A 23,413-nucleotide genomic window follows, 5' to 3' on the forward strand; every position below is an offset into this window, starting at 1 on the left:
TTCAATGTTTTATACATAAAATTGTACGAAATAATTTTTTGTATAAAGCTTAAGAATGGTAAAAATTTGTTTCTTCAAAAAAATTTTCTTGCTCGCTAACGCTCGCAATTTAAATTCGATAACGGTAAGCAGAGCTATTTTAAACTTTTAACTACGAATTCCCCTCCTAAAAAATACTTTAAAATGAAATTGGCAAGTTTTTCGCTTCGACAAAGTTTTAATGATTATTTGCTTTAGGGCCAATTTTTCAATAGTCAGTCAAACAGTCAGTTAGTACTTATTCCTAAGGATAGAGAAAAAATCAATTTTTCAACAGGCAGATATAGCTTATTCCTAAGAATAATTCTATCTGCTTCTTTCAGAGACGAATAAAATTATTCTAAGGAATAATCTCAATAAAAATATTGTGTCAGTTGTCAAAGCTGTTTTGAAAGAATTTTGAAAAAAATACAGTGGAAAACAAGAAAACAAAAACAATCATGTATAAAAATGACGTTTAATTTTAAATATTTTTTAATTTGACAATTTTTTTTTGTTATTCTGTAGAATAAATTATTCTTGATTGAAAAATTCAATGTTTTTATCTGATTGTTTATGAGCCTAATAACTTTATTCGTCGAACAGTTAACTGACTGTTTATTAGAAGATTGAAAAATTGGCTCTTAGCGGGATTATAGGGAAAACCGACTGCAGTTACGTATTATAGTTGATACAAAGTATGAAAAAAAAAAAATGTTGTTTGGTCTGAGCTAACCCCCCCCCCCGAAATGAAATCCTAGCTGTTATTGTAGGCATTGATGTTGTTTTTATATGTAGGTATATGTTTTTAAAGTTATACCTGCTTCTTTAAGCTCGTTTATTCAGAGTGAAAATTTACTTTTTGGCAACTAATGTCAAAGAATTTACTAATATTATCACCATTAGCGGTGCATCTTTGCTGCAATTGCAGAAGATCTATACTGTACTTATTCCAAAATAATCATTTTTATCAAAAAACAGAGCCGACTTCCATGGCTCAAAACTGAGTTTTATGGTTTTTCTTATGGTTTCTATGGCTTTAACTGAACGAAATTGAAATGGGACCACACTGCAGCCACCAGCTTTCAAATACAAAAATTATCAAAATTGGTTCACTCAGTCCAAAGTTATGAGGTAACAAACATAAAAAAAAAATACAGACGAAATGAATACCTCCTCCTTTTTGGAAGACGGTAAAAATAATTTACTGACACTATTACAACAGATTTTTTTTCGGTCTACTACCCGTTTGCTGAATCGAAATTTAAGCATTTAAGTTCTACATAAATCCTTATGTGAAAGTTTACGCAGAGGAGAAAGTAGGGAATAAGAGTTTATGTTCAACATAAATTATTTAACTTTCGATTCAGCCCTAAGTTTGTGAAAAAAAACTTCAAATAGGTATGGAAATATTTGTATAAAATGCTTAATTTAAATTCTGTACATGAGTTTGGCTGTAATACGAAAGACCAGATCACTGGTCGGCAACGAAAATAGAGCTTGAACCTAACCATACTTTTCTAAAGGATTTATATGTGCTTACTCCGAATCCGAAATCAAAATCTCTCTGGCACGTCACATTTTTGTAATATTTGAATATTAACAGGTCTAAAAAGCTCTTTTTTTAGGCTTTTGGCTTCGAATTACATCACCATTAAATTTTGTATTGCAAAACTACTTATAAAATATTAATAGCGATAAAATATCGTCTTAAATATGTTTTTTTTTACAAAATTATTTTTTCTAAAAGATATTTGAAATATAAATGTATGATATCTCAAAATCTTAGTGATTAACGTAACTAAATGTTTTTTTGAGGCAGATTTGAAGTAAATTCCAGTTTTTGACTATTGATTTGGAAAAGCAAAATAATATGGAAAAAATATACATTTTAGACCAAATATAAAAAATATTTAATTCAAAATAATTTTGAATTATTAGTTTTTGAGACTTTAAAGCGAAAAAAGTGTTGAGTAGAGCTCAAAAACTAGACGTGATGGAATAAATCTGTAAACAGTTTTGAGTTCAGCACACTCAAGTTAATTAAAATCACCTTACAGAATTGTTGATCCCGACTTTTTTTGTTTTTGCCGACCAGTAGTCGTTTTGTTAGTTAAAAAATCTACTACGAAATTCTTCAACCCACATATCTACTATATTTTTTTAAGGATCTAGAGCTTCGTTTGTAGATATTCATAAAATGTCAGCTAGATGATGCGTTTCCTGTAAAATTGGCGTGAACGTTTATTGTGCTGCCTGTTTTTGTATTCAAAATGCAAATGTGAACATTTTTTAGAATTAATTTTAGTGCAATCTAAAGAGAAGAATTCCGAATATGAAATATGAAAGTTTTTTTTTTAAATAATTTATACTTCTGCATTCTTGAATATTTGCTACTAAATATTTATGACAACTGCATTCATGCTGGTGCGATTATGTATTCATGAATTTTATTCACGCATATTTAAGCTATGACGTGGATAATAAAATAGACTTTGCTATAGAGCTTGAAAATTATTATTAAACTATTGAGATGGTTTGTTTACAAACTAGTGTAGAGTTTCTGAAAAAGAAAAAAAAAAACATCTCGTATTCAGACTTGAGCTATGTATTGTATATCTTTCTCTGCTATAATTTCGAACAGCAAAACAAATTTAACTATCAAAACAAAACAATATCGATGTAAGAAAACCGCCTTGTTTTATCTCATTACAAACTTTATGGTTATTGGTTTGAAAAACTTCCAATTATTTTTAATAAAATTTCCTGAAGTTCAACTTTAACAACAACTTTTATATTATGAAAATGCTAATCAGTTTTCAAATCCCCATAGGATTATGTATAAGTTGGAAAACAAACGAGCATACCTTCTAAAATTATGTTTGTCATTCCATATGCTTGTAATCAGTGATCTCCTTGACACAAGACTTATATTGGTAATAAAAGCTAATCATGATCTGGAGGTTTCTTTTGCATTGAAAAGTGAGTGACTTATGTTGGCTTTTAGGTTCATAAGGTGGTATAAGATTTTTCTTTCAATTTAAGTAAGTCATATCGAATAAAACAATAGGCACTCAAGTTACTGAGATCAAAACAACAACAAAATTAAAAGAAAGTTTCTATAATTTATTAAATAGGTATTTATAAAAATAAATAACTTATTTGATTTTTTTTTTTTAATTTAAAAAAAAATATAAACAAAGTTCGAATTTTTTACTTTGTCTAAACTCGCTTGTCTATATCTAAGATAAATGGGACTAATTGAAAATCAAAGAGAAACAACCCGCACAAGATAGTTATTTGTGATAAAAAGTTGTCTTATAATAATATAATTAGAGTTAGTCATCCCATTGAAGATTATTTTCACTTAAAATTCAGGCATTCCGAATCGATAATGAATCAGTAAAAACTATTATGTGCGCCTACATAAATGACAATTTGATTTTATTAACAGTAAAAGTCTTTTAAGCAGAAGGTATTACTAATTAAGTGACAAATAAGGAAATAAAAAGACTTGTTTAAAATAAAACAGGTGTGGCACAGTTTTAAATATACAACATTAAAATAAAAGTCTCTTGTATTTTACAGGGAAAATATTTTAACAGCTCATCCAATAAACAATAAAAAATAATGTTGCTGTGTTAATTAAAAAAATAAAAACACAACATTGCTCCTTCTCTAACCTTTTATAGACATAGGTGGCGCTAAAGGGAGAGAAGGTGTAAATAAAAAATATGATACTAATTCATGTTTTTGAAACGTAACTAACAAGCATTTGCCTGATTAAAAATATCATGGTTTAGGCTAGCTTAGGTTGATTTTCACCGCTGCACCATAGCTGCACCACGTCTGCACCATTTCATTTTGAATGAAAAATTCGGTGCACCATGATACATAATTTTAGATTATTTAAAAATAAAAAAAACTGCCAACGAAAAGGGATTCGAACCCAAATATCCAGAGCACTTTCAATTAGAAGTCCAATGTTTAACCACTCGACCACCAAGTCATGTTTGTACGAATTGGCAATTTGTTGCTTAAGTAAAAATAACTTTGAAGACGATTTAAACATTTGTATAAGTACGAGAATAGAATTTTTTCATACAAAACGAAATGGTGCGGTAGTGGTGCAGTCGTGGTGCGGCGGTTGTATACCGAATTTTTCATTCAAAATGATATGGTGCGGAAGTGGTGCAGTCATGGTGCAGCGGTAGTGCGGCGGAATTCTATTTTTACTCGGGTCCTACAGAAATTCGGGTGCAATGTCAATATTCTTTTTTCTTAAATAAATAACTCTTGGAAATGTCTTGGGTTATTTTTTGTGTCTCATAGATTTAATTCTATTAAGGCTTTTTCTTTTGTAAATCTCATCTTAAGCACGAAGAGTCTGAAATAAAACAGAAAAATGTGGTAAAACAATAATATGACTCCCGGTTTAGGATTTTTGAAGATTGAAGCAACGCGAACTTTTTTGATAGATATTTGAAAAATTACTTTTATTATGTCACACAAGTTTAAACCATTGCAAATCCATGTTCTTTTGTAAATTTCTATAACTCTTGACTTACACAATACACATTGCTCTAAGTTAGTGAAAGGATTTCTCATAATCAGTCAATATAAGTTCTTATAAATTGAAAACTCAAAGCTTTTTTCGGATCAAATTGTTTCAAGTATTTTATAGTTTTGCACTTGGTTTTCATAACTCAATCGAACTTAACAAACAATTTAATACCAATAATTATACAATAATCATGACATAACTATCTTGTTAACAATATTGTTCTTCGTTCTTAAACTCAATAAGCCCTTTAAATTATTACGCTCATTTAGTTTCAGAAGTGGAATAATTAAATTGTACGAATTGTCTCACCTTCATGAAAACCCATAATATGCACTTGAAATTCAAAAGCCCCCTATCAATTTCAAGAGCAAAAAAATCATCACTTTGATGATTAATTTTATTATCACTATCAATGCTTTTATTTTTGTTGAGAATATTATATCTACAGCAAATATGTGACCATCAATGGGATCACGCTTCGATGTTGGCCGCGTGCGACCGCGGTATCAGCGTTGTCGTCGGCGGCACTGCATTGTTGAAGCTTTTGAGTATGAGATAAATTTTTGTTCTGGAGTGCTGCAGATACATACTTAAAAGCACCTTTATTTTTTTCACTTGCGCTTCCTTAAATTTATTGTTTACCTTCTCAAATGGACTCTAATTGATGCGATTAATTAGCAAAATAAAAAAAAAAAACAACAGACAGTATAGAAAGTATTTTCCGGCATAAGATATTTCTAAGATATTAGATATATTTTTGTTAGTATCGCTTTTAAGTTCACATGTGAAACGTGGGTAGGTGCGGTTAAACGCATGTGGTTTTGCTCATTTAAAAGGAAACTAGTATCAATAACCTAAACATTAAATTGTGGTTTTAAAGCTTCACGAAAGCAGTTAAGTAAAACTAACGGGAAAATGGTGCACCTGGATAGGGAGCAGTTTGTTGAAGGTAGAAATATACATATCCACATACTTTTTGTTTTGTTTACTTTTATGACAAAAAAAAAAAACTAACCAAGGTGGGATCTGGGAAAATGTGTAATTTTATTCTCAGTTATTATGCTTATTTTGTTTTAAGACACAGTACCAAAGCAGAATATCCCGAGTAAAAATATAAATTGAATTTTTAAAGAAAAAAATAAAAAAATCTTGATCGCCGCACCACAGCTGCACCACAGCTGCACCACCGCCGTTTGGCGGAAAATTTCGGCGCACCACCGCCGCACCACGACTGCACCACGTCCGTACCATTTCATTTTGAATGAAAAATTCGGTGCACCACCGCCGCACCATTTCATTTTGTATGAAAAATTCGCTGCACCATGATACATAATTTGTTGGTTCCGGGAATTTTTTAATTTTTTCAAAATGAAATGGAGCGGACGTGGTGCAGCGGTGGTACCGCGGTCAAATAGTTGTGCGGATGTGGTGCAGCGGTGGTGCTGTGGAATTGCATTTTTACTCATGATTCATGTTTTATGTGCACTCTATGTTATATTTTTTTTTTTTTATAAAAATGCTAATTCATTTGAAGCTTATAAATATGCAAATATGAACACAATTTCGCTTTAAAAGAGCATTTTATATATTTTTGTACAAACAAATTTAAATTTTGGAATAAGATCTTTTACTGGTGAAATTTTTTGTAAGTCTTAAAATTGTAGGTACTCAGCTTCAGAAGAAGTTCTCTACATTACAAAAAAAAAAACGAAGTTTTATTGAAAATACAAATATTTTGCTATGCTATATTGATGTTTGGGCTTAAATAATCATTTCGAAAATGTCGAAAAATACTGGAATAAATATTAGCATATTAAGTATCAACTTTGTTCTCATTATAAGCTTAACAAAAAATATATTCAATTATTTATTTGTATATCAAAATCGATTTCAATTTTGTTTGTTTCTTTTTTTTTCAGGAATGTCTCAAATAATCGGAATCTCCGACATAACAGATAATAAAAATATCTGGCGAATACTTACAGCTGAATTTGTTGGAACTTTCTTTTTAATATTTATTGGCGTTGGCAGTACAGTTGGAGGTTGGAATGATGGCTATTCGCCATCAATTGTACAAATTGCATTCACTTTTGGTTTGACAGTGGCCGCATTAGCACAGGTTAGTGAACTTCAATGTATACTACAAATAATAAAGTAGGTATATGAATAAATGAATTTAATTGTTATTTTTCTTATAATTATTCTCTACAACTAAAAATTATAAAAATACAACTTAGGTTTAATACCTACATGAAGAATTGTATAAATAATGGCTAACGATTAATCAATATTAAGAGCTAAATTATACTTTGCGAGAATGATGGATTCTGTCATCTAGTGTCATGGTTGAAAAGTGTTTTGTATTATTTAAAATAAATTGATATCAACTCTACTATAAATCAATCATAAAAAAAAAACAGAAGATTAAGTTATCTGTCGAAAACGGTTTAAAAGACAATGTTACAGACCTCGTTTTTTATAGATATTTTACGAAGCACTAAAGCTACTCAAAAACGATAAATATGATAAGAACTTTTAGGACCCTTCTCATAAAATAAAAATAAAGACAAGAATTGATATAATCACCAACTTAAAAAAATCAAATACAAATAATAAAACTTTATTATGATCATAATCAAAATAATTAAGCAAATTAAATGAGTGTTTAAATGCATTACTAGCTTCTTCACAGTCATTTAAAAAGTGTGAACGTAAATTGATAATGTTTTACGTTCATTAATCGCCCCTAATCATTATAGTTGAAGTCATAATGATAGTGACGGATTAAGTATTTATACTTTTATGAGTGAGGAATATCTTACTTGTATATCGCCTTCGAACCTCTAAAAAACAAAAATAATTTATTTACCTAAACGAGTAATTTAAAAACTTCACTACACCAACTTCGGATGATATTTTCTCATTGAAACAAATCTTTATTCACAAGTTTCGATAAAGCTATACAACAAGTCCAAATTTGACGTTCACTTTTTGCCTGACAAGCAAGCTAGAACATATTAATAGGCAACTATTACGCAGAGTAATTAAAGTTCATTTATGTTTACAAGAACTGCTTGTATTGAAATAATTATTGAACATAGCAATTGAACTTTTTTATGTAGAACAGTTATAAATCATATTCTTTTCATTAAGGTTTTGTTTTATGACTTTGCATATTAGCTTCATCAATTTAATTGATATTTTTTTTTTGTTCAATATGTTGGCCTTTATGAAAGACTTTAACACGGATACTAATCAAAGAAATCACATAAATTCTTCATGATCTTCGTTGCTGACCATTTTAATAACAATTTTTCTAATAGATACTCGTCCCACTTTCTATTCAAAAGTTTTATTGTTTCTTCAATAATTGCATTATTTGATTAGCAGTAGATAACATTTCATTAACCGGTAAAATGTTTGATAAAAAAAAAAAATGTTACGTATACGCCCCAGTGATCGGTGTGGTAATGAGACCTTAAACTCAAAATATAAGGAGCGAGGATTTTGAGATATTACTTTTTCAAAGCAAAAGACACTAACAAATTTTCAGCGTCTCTATAAGCTACTTTTTCTTTTAACTGTAAAATTCTGTTAAATTGTATGGTTTACAAGCGATATATTCATTCAAGTGGAAATTTCCTTTGTGATCAAAGGTACTTAAATTACCTTGATCGCAATTTAACCAAATATCCTGAGACTTGTAAATCAGACTTTTGATTGATGTGCAACACGCTAGCTGCAGTTGTGTGTATAGTTTCGCTGGGATGTAATCGTGGGGTCTCAGCTGAGTGCACAATTTAAAATTTTGCCCAGAACTCATTTTGAAAATATATGTATTATTCAATTCTTAACAAGACAGCAAATGCACTTTGTGGGTGTACAGTACCTACATATTTTAAAAAACATTTATTTTTCCAAAAAGTTAATAACAAAGCATTGTATCTTCATTGTTCTTTATTCAATACAGAAAAAAACTTAAAATAAATTCAAATTGAACGACGATTTATTTCGTAACCTAGACCTTTTAAAAGTATGTATACAAATAGGTAGGACTAATTTATGAAATAAGTAGTATACAAATTAATGATAAAATGCGTTTAGAATGCTTCGTTAGTATGCTTCGTTCTTGTTGATTCTCATGAAATAGTGAGACCCTCTTCCTAATTGAATCATTTATTTTCAAAACATGATAAGTCCACTTTTTTTCAAAATTCGTTTTTTTTGACTAAATTGTTACTCTAGGGATAACCACGTCTATCTTCAAAATAAGGAAGTATCTACTCCATCTATATCCGATATTACAGCTAAGCGAAATATTTTTTTAGTATCAAAAACAGGATAAGTCCCGGACTTATCATCTTTTGAAAATAAACAACAGCTTTTTTATGTGTAAATGCTATATTAAGCTACTGGCTGAAAAGCTACTGGCGTCTTTAAAGTTAAAGAAGCACTCCGGACATTATATTTTAATCTCAAATACAATTTTGTGATAGACTGGGGATGAAAGCAAAATTGTGTACCCATTTTAAAACTAATTTCCCATCCGTTTATTTTCAAAGTATGATAAGTCCAAAAGCGTTTTTATTTTTTATCTTTTGAACTATCACTCCAAAAATTAAAAACGAAACGGTATTTTGTACCTAGGCAAAAGTTCTACAGAATATATTTTTTATAAATTTTGCTACTCACATCAAAAGAAAATAGAACGTTTTTTTCTTCTCCTGCAAAATTTAAAATCATGGACTTATCATGTTTTGATAATAAATGATTCAATTTTATCAAATGAAAATTGTTTTTCAGAAAATGTCAAACTCCACCCATTTCGTTTCATGAAATGTTGACTTAAGGATTTCTAAACTGTAATTTCATACCCTTTCCATTAAATATTAAAATTATAGATTAACAAAATTAAGAAAACTGACCTGGACAAGACATTTTTATTTAGCAGTATTCAATTCGAAAATTTTTCCATAAAACACCTTTCATATTTAAGATTTTGCGTTTTAATTTGGTGATTATAATTAATGGACAACAGTGAAATATTAATACTTTTAGCGACTTAAAATTTATAATACAAATATTGAAAACTATCAAATATAACCTTAAACTGTTAAACTACATATATAAATCACTAGTTTATCTTAAAATCTAAATGATCATAAAAAAAATATTTTTATTCTCAATGTAATATGTGTCCCAGACATCTTTCATATTTTTGAAAATCCTCATCAAAAAAATAAAGCCCCCAAAAACTTATCGAACTTCAATAAAAATCTAATGCGCATTCAAAACATCTGGTTAGCGGGCATCACGAACAGCGCATTACTCACTCTAAAACCATCGATTAAATCCGCCAACCCCAAAGGCTTAGTAAACACACAACTTAAATAGAGTCAAGCTTCACACTCAATATACCTATAATATAAGTACTGTCTTATTGCGTATCTATATGTGCTTTTCACGATCGATCGGTTAATATTATATCGATCGGCTTTGGACGTCAACGTTCAACGAACTTTCGCAAAATAACAAAAATAACAAATTGCAAAACAAAAAATCAACAACAACAAAACAAGAATTAAAACAACTCTCAGAGCAGTTAAACATTTAAACTATTCCAACGCTCATTCACACCATAAGGCAAGAGCCGACATTCACACAAACACAAAAAAAACTGTGGCCGGCCGGCCGTCCCCCATCAACCCAAACCGAAAGTGATTTTTATTAATGAATCGCAAAACTGGACGGACACTCTAAGTGCACGACTTTGAGCAAGTATACGGATTTCATACTGCAAGCAGCAAGGCAACCAAACAACATTCGATCGACAGAAATCACACGAAATGTGGTCTTGTACCTTGGGTGGACCTGGACCTGAAGCTGATACCAAAAAGCTATGAGAGACCGCCATCGCCATTGCCGCTAATCTGAGTGCGAAACACCTGCTAAATCTTGTACGCACTTCCATCGGCATTAATCAATGTTTAAATGCGTGTGCATTCGTCATCTTTGCAAAGAGATACCTTGCCTATAATATTATGGACGTTGGAATGGCAAATGGCAAACACAGCACAAAGACACACACAGCGAAACTAAATCAGATTTTTTCTCGAGATTGCCAATCATCTATGACTGCAGTGCGCGCGCGCAACCTAAATTTTCCGTGCGCAACCTTGATTTTCGTTTTAACGCAAATTATGGATTTCTTGTTGTTTCGTAGCAATTTGTTTTCACTTTACAAGACATGGCCATTGGTTATTATGGAGTTTTTTAGTTTGAATTTTGTTTTGTGTTTTTTTTTTTTCAAATTGAAGATGCTTTGTAAAACTTGATTTGGAGACATTCATTGAACCTTGAAAATCTGCCGATTCCCACGAGCCCTTGCCTCATTTATCTCTTCTCATCAGACAGACTTTTTAGTTTGACAAAGATGAGTCGAACGTAGGTGATGCATACCCATGTTTAACAATATTTTCAATACAAAAATAGACATATTGATTGTATATGGAAGATTATTATAGACTGTTGTAGTATAGAAGACCTCCCCTTAGGGCAATATTGGTTAGCTTGTTGCGCTCAATCTACGCAAGATGATATCTTAAGATCATCATCACCAATAACCATACATCACCTCTAAAGTTTAATACATTAAATTAGCATTTTAGTAAATTAAATTTAAAAAAAAATTTGCATAAAACTACGTCATTTTGCACGTGATGAAAAGAGTGAATGGATTTTGATAGCTGCGATGCTATATGCGCGATGCTGGCTTATAGGTGACTCGCTATGACATCAAAGCGGTTAATGATTATTTGTGACATTAATACACCTGGTCAATTTAATTAAATGGTTTGCTTTAAACAGACATTCCTCAAAAGACTTATCTCAAACGAAGGACAAACGAACTTAAAGCCTCATGAGAGTGATGATCAATAAATCGATGAATTGTTTAATCTCTGGATATAAATGTTATAGGCTATAATCTTTTATAATTTAGGTTACTTTTATAGGGTATAGCAATTTTGTTAAATTAAAATTAAGTTCAAATTCTAACTACTGAAAGAATGGAAAGAGTAAAGAGATTAATTAGAAACAGAGGAAAATTTCTCTATGAAGCTACATTCAATCTTAAGCTAGGATTACACGGTCAACGGGTTGATTTTGACGTCAACAAGAATTTTTTTCTTCACTCTATGAATGTCAAAACCTAAAACTGTGTATCAGCACGAGTGCCATCGTATTCATCAACGTGTTGACAGCATTTTTGTGGAAGATCACTCGTCATGACACAATGGGAAGATTTTTACTTTACAGAGTGAACGCGGTGACCGATTTCATTAACCATGTAAACCTAGCTTTATTTATGCGTATTTCATTTATAAGTCTTACAGCCATATTATTCACGAGTTTAAAAAATACATCTGGATGTAAAATTGTCAAATGTCAAAAATAAATCCAAATCCAAAATAGTTATCCCGATTTTAACTATGAAAATAGTTAAAAATTACTATTTTTTTTCTCTGTGTGATACTGAATATCATGGATTTGGATCTATTTTTACATTTCAATTTCTTTACATCCAGATGCTTTTTTTAAACTAGTGAATAATATGGCCGTTAAAGAGAACATCCGGTTAAAAACTTAAGTTTAAAAACGAAGCCAAGAAAACCTTTTTACATGACTTTCCTTGACATTGACATTGCAAACGGAAATTTTGAAAAACACAATTATTTTCAACTAGTAATGGGAACTTTGGAATAAAAACTATCAAACTATCGATAGTTGTAAAATATTCTTTCACTCGATAGGTTTAAATCAATCATTCATTTAGTTACTATCTTCATTCGAATAGTTTTTTATTCGATAGTTTTTTCATTCAAATAGTTTCTTTTTTATTCAATAGTTTTTTCATTCGAATAGTTTCTTTTTTATTTTTTTTTAGTTTTTTCATATTAATAGTTTTTTTATTCGATAGTTTTTTCATTCAAATAGTTTTTTCGTTCGAATAGTTTTTTCATTCGAATAATTTTTTTTATTTGATAGTTTATTCGATAGTTTTTATTCGAATCAATAAATGAATGAATGAATGAATGAACTATTCGACAGTTCAAATCATTTGATAGTTCCCATTACTATTTTCAACTGAACGAAATAAATGGAATAATTCTGTAATCCAATAGTAGCATTTTAAAACCATAAACTTTCAATTATATTCCTTAAGACATCAAGTAAATCAAGTATATCTTCATACGATATGTCATAAGTCTATTATCAAAGTTATTATACAATATAAGACTCTATATGATTTACATTGCATAATCAATCATTTTATTTTGATGAAAAACCATTTTTTCAGAAGCTATGCTGGTGTAAACTTAAGCAATTAAATTATTCGTGACAATATTAATTGTCATAAGAATGATGATTTTCTCAAACGATTTCGTTTAAAAGCACACAAACAACAGTTCTACGAAAGAAATTAAATTAATTCTGATGTTTTTTTTTAATCAGTTTAACTGCTGCGCAACAGTAGCATTGTAACTAATTTTTCCACTGTTTGTTTTGATTAAATAAACTGAAACCAATTAAAATGCTAACTACGCAAATCAATCAAAGATGCAATAAGGTATTTTTATTACATTTGATATAATGGAAATAAGTCTAAATTAAAATTTATATTTTTTTTATGTAATCTATGCTTAAGTCGCCGCACCGGTCGCCGGAGCTAATTTTTTTTATCACTTGATCTTCGAAAGAATGTGTGACTTTCAAAACTAGTTGTTTATCTTTAGAAAATACATTATATGCCCGACATTTTAATATTTTGCTCTTCTAAACAGCTTAATTTTTGGATAAATTTGTATGTAGTTTGCTAAAATTAACTCAAATTTGTAAAGTCTCTATATAGATATAGAACAAGTAAAAAAGGCATTTAAAAAAAGTAGGTATATAGGTATGCTTTTGGGATAAGAACCAAGACTCAAAAGTCTATAAGAAAAAAGTTGGGTGGAGGGGTGTTTTTTTGCGGACAAGAGAAAGGGGGTGAAGGTCAAAAATATATTGAAAAAAAATTGTTTGTCGAATATCATCTTATGACACATGCTTTCAAGGTACCAATAACAGACTTTACTGACTCTTCGAAAAAAAACCACCCTTTCACCTTAATTTTTTCTATGATAACTCTTTATTCTTGGTTTCTATCCCAAATGAACAGTTTTTAAAAAAATTCATTAGGGTGACCCATCAATTTTGTTTTCACTAAAAAAAAAAAAACACCCTTTTAGTCATGATATTCTTGTATATACTTTTGATTCTTGTCTCTAATCTCAAAAGCAACATAATTTCTGAATTTCAATAGGGTACCATTATTATTACTTCCTATTTTCAATATACCCATATTTTCTCTGCACCTAAAAAAACACCCTTTCACATGAAAAAAATGTATACCTAACCTTTTTTATTCGTATTTCCCATGGGAAAGACAACATTTTTTATAAATTGCGTAGGGTACCTTTTATACAATTGATATTATCGGACTTATCGCGGATTTCCCTTTTTTCCCAAAAAAACACCCTTTCACCTTAAATGTATGTATAGACTGCTGAGTCACAGTTTCTGTTATAAATGAAATTTTTACCAATTTTCATTTATGTAACATTCTTTTCCCAGTTTTTGTGGTACTAATTCCGAATTTCATAATTTCTTAAAAAAAAAAACACCCTTTCACTCAAGATATTTTTGTAGGACTCTTTAGATTCTTAGTTTTTATAACAAACAAAACTTGTTCACCAAGTTAAATTAACAAAATTTATGTCAGCTGTTATGATACCTTTGCCACCCTTTCACCAAAAATATTTTTAAGAATTTTATGGATCCTTTATTCCTGCTTTATCCAAAACCTTCATCCCAAATTTTATCGGTGTATCATTTTTTTCAACATGGGTTTTGATTATATTTTACCTGTTGAAGTCAAAAAAACAAGCACCCTTGTTTTCAATCGGCAATAACTAATAGAAAAAAGTCTTTTAAGAAACTGTAATGAATTAGAAATCCAATCATAAAAATGATTATGTAACACAACAAAATTCAAAGCAACACGATTTCCCACACTTTTCGAGTTCGTAAGAAAAGAATTCAGTTCTCCATATCTTGAACGATGACAACCCTCTCTATATAACAACCATTGTGCATCATACTTGTACTATAGAGTCTTAACAATCATATCACCACTCAAATCGACCTTAGCGTCGATCAATTTCGCAACACCATTAGCAATTTAATCCAACGAACGAACCAAGCGAGTGTTTTTTATTCAATTCTTTTTCGATTCAAAATAAATTGCTTTTTGGCTTAAGTATAATGTTCTCCTTGCCAAAAGGAATAATAAATAATTAATAAATTGTAATGAGATTATCTTATACTAAAAGTACCACCTCCACACGCAGCAGGCTTCGAGCTCATCAGCAACATCAGCCACCATTACATAGGCCAACCACAACACCATCAGCAAACAAAAGAAAACACAACTTTTGATGGATCTGCCAAAGTGCATAGTTGAGCATAAATGAGCGATGAGCCTTAAGCTCAATGTTGCTATAGCTTACCGTCATATCAGACCATTATAATATCAAGTACCTCTATCTACCACCTAATACTTAACCAAAACCAAACAAAACCTCTGCTCAAGTGTTGACATTTAAAAGTATTAATTCATTTTGACATAATCTGTACAACAATAAATTTACATTTTATTTAGAAAAAACAACAAGGAGGCAATCAATTTTTATTTTTGTTTGTCTTTATAAAAGAACAAAACCAAAGTTCGAGGTGCTACTTTAACCGGAGAACGTCAATATCATTGCCGCAGTTCGTTGTTAGGGAATTAAAAAAAAAAAAATATAAGTATAACCTGCATCTTGTTATGATGGATTAAGTGTTCTTGGTGCTGCGGGTTATCTTTTGATATGCATTTAGTTTTTTTTTTTTTGTATTTAGGTGAAGGTGCAGGTGTAGTTAAATGGTATGCATTCAAAGATGATCCTTTTAGAAGTTACCTTCAATTTATTGATGACAAATTGATAGGAAGTTTTAGTTTTCAAAGTTGATGAAGATTTTATGTTAACAATGACAACTTAATAAAAATAAAGATCGGGGATTGAATGTAAGTCAGTAAGCTTGATATAAATATGCCAAACTTATTCACGGTTTTTATACATATATTAAAAATTGAGATACATGTGTAAGTAATTCCAAAAAAAAATAAAGTTTTCTTTATTATGATATGGAATTTAAAACGAGTTTAAGAATAAAGTTAAATTTTTTTTATCGTAACAGCAGCGTTTAAAGTTTCTTAAGACTTAATTGTTCATAAGGTCGTTGATAGTCATTTTGTACGTTATTTCTCAGTCAAAAGTCTGGTATATAACACTGGTTAGCAAAATTAAACTTTTTTTTTTGTTGCCGAAACAAAAATATACTTTTCTGATGGTTTTAGGTGTGCTGAATTCGAATCCGAAGTCAAAAAAAATTAATCAGCTCCCGTTTTTGAAATATTGCCGTTAGAAAATGCAGTACTTCAGACCTTATTATTTTATATAAGAAAAATTGTTTGAGCAAATTTAGTAATGGTTTTCATAAGAACTATTTTCCACTTTTTTAAATCTGTTTAAATCTTTCCGATATCTCTTTTACTGCATGAGATATCCTCAGTTGTTTGGTATTTTTATAAATTTTATAACGTCATTATCTCCTTTATAATATATGGAGCCAAACCCACTTAATTCATTTTAAGATATCTCTTGAAATACAAAAGATATTGAAAAGATTTAAACAGGTATCGAAAGATGGAAAATAGTTCTTATAGTAACCATTACTAAATATGCTCAAACAATTTTCCTTATACAAAAGAAAAAGGTCCGAAGAACTCAAAAAAACGTTTTTTAGCATTTTCTAACGGTAATATCTCAAAAACGGGAGCTGATTAGTTGTTTTTGACTTCAGATTCGAGTTCAGCACACCAAAAACCTTCAGAAAAGTATATTTTTGTTTCGGCAACAAAACCCTTGTATACCAGTGTAATTTATTTAATGGACAGAACATGAAGAACATGTCGCGAATTTTAACAAATAAATAAGTCGTTTATTCAAAAAAATGTCAACAAAAAATTTTTTTTAATTGTTTGAAAAGGTGTTCAAACTTTTAAATCATTTTTGATTCTTTTCAAAATTTTGTAAAACTGAATTTAGACCAGTGCCGAAGCCTTCAAAAAGTAAAAAAAAATCATAGTAGGGTAAAACCCATTGGAAAAGGGGGTGAATATGATAAAAATAAGAGGAAAAATAAAATACGGGAGAGCCCAGTTCGGGAAGTGGATGGGTTGAGTTTTTAAAGGTAAAAAATGGTAAATCTCGATTTCCGGCAAAACTACAAGTACTATGGAAAAAATTGTAAGGCAAAGTTGTAGGTACTAAAAAGATCTACAACTTTTGTATTAACAATTTTCACATAACCTCAAAATTTATGTAAAAAATTCAAATAACCGAGTTTTTGGTGTTTTATTTTTATCTTTTTTCAAAAAAAATGTTTTTTTTTTTTCTACGAAATTTGGTGAAAGTTTACCTTATTATGTCCGAAATACATTGCAAATTATTTTATTTAAAATATTTATTTGTTCACCTTATTTTGATTTAATATAAAAAAAAACACCCTAATTTTCAATCAAAAATTCTCGTGTCAAAATATCAGCTTTTTCCAAAAAGTCGGTGGGCATTTTGTTTGTAAAAATCTCTACTTTCTAATTGTGAACATGTTCTCGAAAAATGCAAAAAATGAAAAGAGCTTGAATTCAATTTTTTTTAATCATTATTTACAATTTTGGCCTATTTATTAAAATTTACACTTTAATTACTCAAAAACTGTAAGATTTATCAATGTTACCTGGAGGTTATGTGAAAAAATTGTTAAAACAAAAATGGTAGATCTTTTTAGAACCTTGAACTTTGCCATACAACTTTTTTCCATAGAACTTGTAGGTTTGTCGGAAATCGAGATTAACCATTTCTTATCATTAAAAACTCAACTCACCCAACTTCCCGAACTCAGCTCGCCTATAATTTATTTTTCCTTTCATTTTTATCATATTCACCTCCTTTTCCAATGGGTTTCATTCTAGTATGATTTTTTTTTTTGTTTAAAAATTATCGACCCTGGGCAAAGCAGAATTTTGTAAAAAGAATTTTGACCCCAATCCTAATACTTTGCAACATAGTTGAAATAGTACATACAAATATTTGGTGTAAAAAAGGCCTTTATTTACATTATTTTTCAGTAACGGCGGTAGTATGAACCAAGACTTTTTTCAAAAATAATTAATATTTTCAAACAAGTAGTCGAAGAAAATTAATCATCCGTTACGGTGATAAATGACAAAAGCTATAACATAATTTGTGTTTTATAAGATTTTGAAGTTAAGAACTTGTACTTATATAATAAATTCCAAGCGGAATTGCTGGCAATTAAAGAAGCTTGCAAATTACTTAGCCTATATCTAAACCAAAACCAAAGCATAGCTATATTAACAGATAGCCAGGCAGCTATAAAAGCAATTGCTTCGGTCACGACATCCTCCAAATTAGTTCAGCAGTGCAGAGAGGAACTCTCATTGCTGAGTGGAAGCCTCACAATCACTCTCATCTGGATCCCAGGTCACAGTGGTTTTGAAGGCAATGAAAAGGCGGATGAACTGGCCAGGCAAGGATCGGCCCTTCATGAGTCTCTAGCAGAAATAGTTAACATCCCCATGGGAGTCATGAAGGGCGATATCTTCTTAAAATACCTAACAAAAGCCAACAATAGGTGGCACAACTTGACTAGCTGCGTCATATCCAGAAAAATCTGGCCCACCTATAATAAATCCAAATCATATGACCTAATCTCTAGACCCAGAAAAGAAATTAGCAGGATCGTTGCGGTATGTACGGGACATTGGCCGATAGGAGAACACGCAGCAAAGCTAGGTATTCCTTACAACACCTTTTGTCGCAGTTGTTTGAATCAGCAAGAAAAAGAAACGGTATTCCACTTCCTTTGCCAATGTCCTGCCCTTGCTAGAAGCAGAATGCTCTCTCTGGGCAGTGAATTTTTCAACGATATAAATAACATCTCAGAATTAAAGATCAAAGACTTGATCTCATTCCTCAATGCAACGAAGTGGTTTTAGGCTAGCCTAAACACTCGTATGTATTGAAATCACTTTATTCCAATTAACCCATTTATAACTCATAGGTTTCACAAGTTTTGGTATCAAAACGGCGCATTTTGCGCTACTTGGGTCATCAAGCTAGGCTGCTTATGACCGCCATCTCTACCTACCTATAATAAATAGAAAACATCAATAAATCTAAAAAAAAAAAATACGTATACGCCCGAGTGCCCCCATACAAAAAAGATCAATAAGGCTTATTTTTTCTAGCATGATAGCAACAGAAGTATTATATAATTTAGTTTGGCCATATTTTGATACAGAAATTGGTTATAGAATATTTGGGCATAATTTCGTTTTCATATATTTTTGATAAAATTAAGGTTAAGTTCCCATGAACTTTTCTAATCAAATTTCACTCCCATTAAAAAAAAGGTGTTAATTTTCTTTTTTGCAATTTGTCAAACTCTTTGTTTACACATTTTGTGCATCTTAATTTTATTGTTATTTCCATAATCACATCATCAAAGTTAAAACCACAAAACAATAAATACAAAGTCATTTAAATTGAAAGAGCATACACTACACTGCACTCACTTTTGATTGTAAATTAATTGTGTGAAAATGTGAGGTTTCACCTCGTTGAATAAATTATTTTCACAGATAATTATCGTTTTGTTAAATAGACTACATACACGTTTTGATCTACATCCACGCAACAGACTATAATAACGTCATTATATTTTTGTTTGAATTAACATGTTTTGAATTACAATGGTATTCATTGTCATTAACTTTGTTTGTATCATAAATATGTATAATAGAAAACTAACATCAAATATTGATTTAAGAAAAATCTGTAGATAATATGAAACCTAAGCGGATATAAGTTTATTTCAAAGGTTGAAAGAAAAGAATTTCACTTAGAAAAGGACTTAAGTTTTTAGGACATCCTTTCATCCTTTCAATTTTGTTCACTTTGATAAAAAAAAATTATTTCCATCCACCTCTTTATTAAAAGAATATTTCTCTTTCAGGCTTTTGGTCATGTCAGCGGATGTCATATTAACCCAGCTGTAACCCTCGGGTTTGTATGTGTTGGTGAAATGAGCATCCTCAAAGGTGCTTTCTACATAATAATGCAATGTATTGGTGCAATCGCTGGAGCTGCTCTTATTAAGGTTTTTTTTTTACATTTACCGTAAACAAATTTTCAATTTTTTTGTTTTTTACAGGTCGTCATTCCAACCGAATTAGCTGGCAACACTTTGGGAGTTACTTCATTTAATGCAGATCTTAGCAGTGGACAAGCAATTATTGTCGAAGCTATCATCACATTCATTCTAGTTTTTGTTGTCAAAGGTGTTTGCGACACTCGTCGTAGTGATATTAAAGGTTCTGTACCTTTAGCTGTTGGTCTATCTATCACTTCTGGACATCTTGCTGCAGTAAGTTAAAATTAAGATTAATGTTATCCAATATATGCTAAAAGGTTTTTATTTTTCAGATAAAATTGACTGGAGCCAGTATGAATCCAGCTCGTTCATTTGGACCTGCCGTTGTTATGAGCAACTGGGATGAACAATGGGTAAGTATTTAACTCGATATTTTCATCACTCATGTACTGAAAAATATTTTGAGTTATGACATTGCATATATCGACAGTTTTTCAAGAAGCTATTTTAAACATTTTTATCTCTTTCTGCAAGGTCTACTGGGTTGGTCCAATTGTTGGAGGAATTCTTGCTGGTGTCATTTACAAGTTGATCTTCAAAGCACGCAAGGGCGACGATGAAGCGAACTCTTATGACTTTTAAATTTGTCAAAAATTGTCAAAATTAAACTTAAGAATGTACAGTTGTGTTCAAAATAATAGTAGTGCCTGCAACAAAATAACATTTGTTATATTTACGGTGCTTCTATGGTTAAAAATTTAATTTCTTTGATGTCAAAGTTTGTAGCGGTCAATTACTAATAAATGTATCGTAATTTTAAAATGAAAAAGAAGGTGCCAATTCATTTTTCATTGATTTTTGGTTGTTCTTTCGAATTTGACCTGTTCAAAATAATAGTAGTTAAAGTTATTTTTTAAGAATTTAAAAGCGGTTTATAACTTAGAATATTTATTTTTGCTTTAAAAGTAAGTACTCATATAATTTGAATAATTTTTCAACAAAAAACGATTTGTTTCGGTTTTAATCTATTTAAAGTTCGAAGAGCAAAACACTGCAGTTCGGATAACAGAAACTTATACGAAAGCTGCTTCAAGAAGGGAAAACCTACTTGGTAATTCAAGTTTATATTAGGATGCTCCCCTACAATGGTAGCCAATGCAATAAAGTCAACGAAAGACCCGAAACGCGCGGTAGAAAAAGAAAAAAGCCCGCCGTAGATGACAGGCGTATTGTCCAGACGAGCAAAGTTGAGCCTTCTGAACGTTGTTTCACATCCAGAAGGCTTTAAGCCTGGATTGCAGTGCAGTGAACATATGGAGGCGAATGTTAGACACTAATTTGTACGCTTGAAGTCCACGAAAAGTTCCGCTGTTAACAAAGAAATATGTTAAAATACTTAAATTTTCGACCCTACATGTTTAAATGTTTCCGTCGTATACTTTGGAACATATTCCGTATTGGGTGGACGTCGGACATATTGTGGAGATCCAGTACCACCAAAGGGGACAAATATGCTCTCATCAGTAAACAATATGTTACGCCATTACTTTGCTGGCCAGTTTATGTGGTCTTTTACAAACTGGATACGCTTTTTAACATGTTTCGCTGAACTTTTCGTGGGCTTCAAGCGTACATATTAGTGTCTAACATTCGCCTCCGAATGCTCACTGCACTGCAATCCAGGCTTAAAGCCTTCTGGATGTGAAACAACGATGCAGAAGGCTCAACTTTGCTCGTCTGGACAATACGCCTGTCATCTACGGCGGGCTTTTTTCTTTTTCTACCGCGCGTTTCGGGTCTTTCGTAGACTTTATTGCATTGGCTACCATTGTAGGGGAGCATCCTAATATAAACTTAAATTTCCAAGTAGGTTTTCCCTTCTTGAAACAGCTTTCGTATAAGTTTCTGTTATCCGAACTGCAGTGTTTTGCTCTTCGAACTTTAAATAGATTAAAACCGAAACAAATCGTTTTTTGTTGAAAAATTATTCAAATTATATGAGTACTTACTTTTAAAGCAAAAATAAATATTCTAAGTTATAAACCGCTTTTAAATTCTTAAAAAATAACTTTAACTACTATTATTTTGAACAGGTCAAATTCGAAAGAACAACCAAAAATCAATGAAAAATGAATTGGCACCTTCTTTTTCATTTTAAAATTACGATACATTTATTAGTAATTGACCGTTACAAACTTTGACATCAAAGAAATTAAATTTTTAACCATAGAAGCACCGTAAATATAACAAATGTTATTTTGTTGCAGGCACTACTATTATTTTGAACACAGCTGTATATAAGATAAATTTGCCTAATTGGGAAGTAAAAAAATATGCAAGCACCATCATTGAATCTATAAGAAAACATTTTGTGAAAAGAAAAGATTATATAATTTTCTTTTCTCATTTTTGTGTATAAAAATCACAGAAGATGATACCAAATATTTGTTAAAGCTGCAGTAATTGCCAGATATCTATTTCGAACTTAATATTAATTAAAAACAAAGAAAAAAAAAAACAAACAAAAATAACTCGAAAAATATATAAATATAAATGTAATTTTTCTTTTAATTTTATTTTATTAACAAAAAATTGTGTGTAGAAAATAGGCTTCGGTGTATTTTTTGTTAATTAATTGTACTTAATAAATTATTTTTTTTTTTTAGTTAATAAATAAAAATTATTTAAAATATCCACATTTAATATTTTGGACGATAAAAATAAAGAAAATTTTATTGTAGTGGATAAAATCTATGTATGAATTACAATCATTGTTGTATTATTAGTATAAGACGAAAGAATATTAAAATTGTACGATTTCATTGTGAATAGCTAATGTTTTCTTTATTTTTGTATCTTAATACCTTAGTGCTCCGGAGGCCGGAGGATAGTGGTTAATTCAATGGACTGTTACACCACAGGTTCAGGGTTCAAATCCCGCGTATTTAAGTCCGAAGAAATTATTATAAAACACGAATTTTTACATCAACACATTCATATACCATAACGTCTTGTGACGTTTACCCCATAATATATCCCCGTATGCAGCACCCGGTATGAAATGATAATAAAATACCAGCTTAAACTCTTAAGCCCTTTTATCTTTGATCCCAACCTCCAGTTACCGCTATTTTTTCATTACTTCGAAGGATGACCATTTTTCCTTGCGGGTTCAAAAGCTTCTTTTTTCTTTGAGAAATTATAATTTTGTTCCCTGTGCAGCATTTTCTGGACTATGTTATCCGGCCAGATGATACCGAAACTAATCATCCTCGATTGAGAAAACTTAAGACTTGTAGTCACGGCACATGAAAAACCGTCACAAGGTGACCATTTTTTCGATTTTTTTTCGAATGCCCATAACTAACAAAATATATGGCTGCGGTTTTTTTAATTATTTTTCTGGTAACTGTCACCACCTACGCTATCTACCGTTTTCGTTTCGACGTTAAA

At 30.6% G+C, this 23,413-nt stretch overlaps 1 protein-coding gene across 5 annotated transcripts in view; it reads left to right on the forward strand.

The window, feature by feature from the left end:
* LOC129914811 (aquaporin AQPAn.G) overlaps positions 1 to 22,459 on the forward strand; it is a 64,584-nt gene extending 42,125 nt beyond the window's left edge. For 4 of the 5 annotated variants that reach the window (XM_055994217.1, XM_055994236.1, XM_055994253.1 and 1 more), the window contains 6 exons: positions 6,502 to 6,701; positions 19,823 to 19,966; positions 20,021 to 20,233; positions 20,293 to 20,373; positions 20,495 to 20,636; positions 22,253 to 22,459. In XM_055994217.1, coding sequence (XP_055850192.1) covers positions 6,502 to 6,701; positions 19,823 to 19,966; positions 20,021 to 20,233; positions 20,293 to 20,373; positions 20,495 to 20,602 — 746 coding nt within the window. In that variant the 3' untranslated portion in view covers positions 20,603 to 20,636; positions 22,253 to 22,459. Of the gene's footprint in view, positions 1 to 5,371; positions 5,532 to 6,501; positions 6,702 to 19,822; positions 19,967 to 20,020; positions 20,234 to 20,292; positions 20,374 to 20,494; positions 20,637 to 22,252 lie in introns of those variants that run through there. The other variant, XM_055994227.1, reaches the window with a different exon arrangement.
* Positions 22,460 to 23,413: the final 954 nt, after the last annotated feature.

Source organism: Episyrphus balteatus, chromosome 1, assembly GCF_945859705.1.
Source record: "Episyrphus balteatus chromosome 1, idEpiBalt1.1, whole genome shotgun sequence".
NCBI lineage: Eukaryota > Metazoa > Arthropoda > Insecta > Diptera > Syrphidae > Episyrphus > Episyrphus balteatus.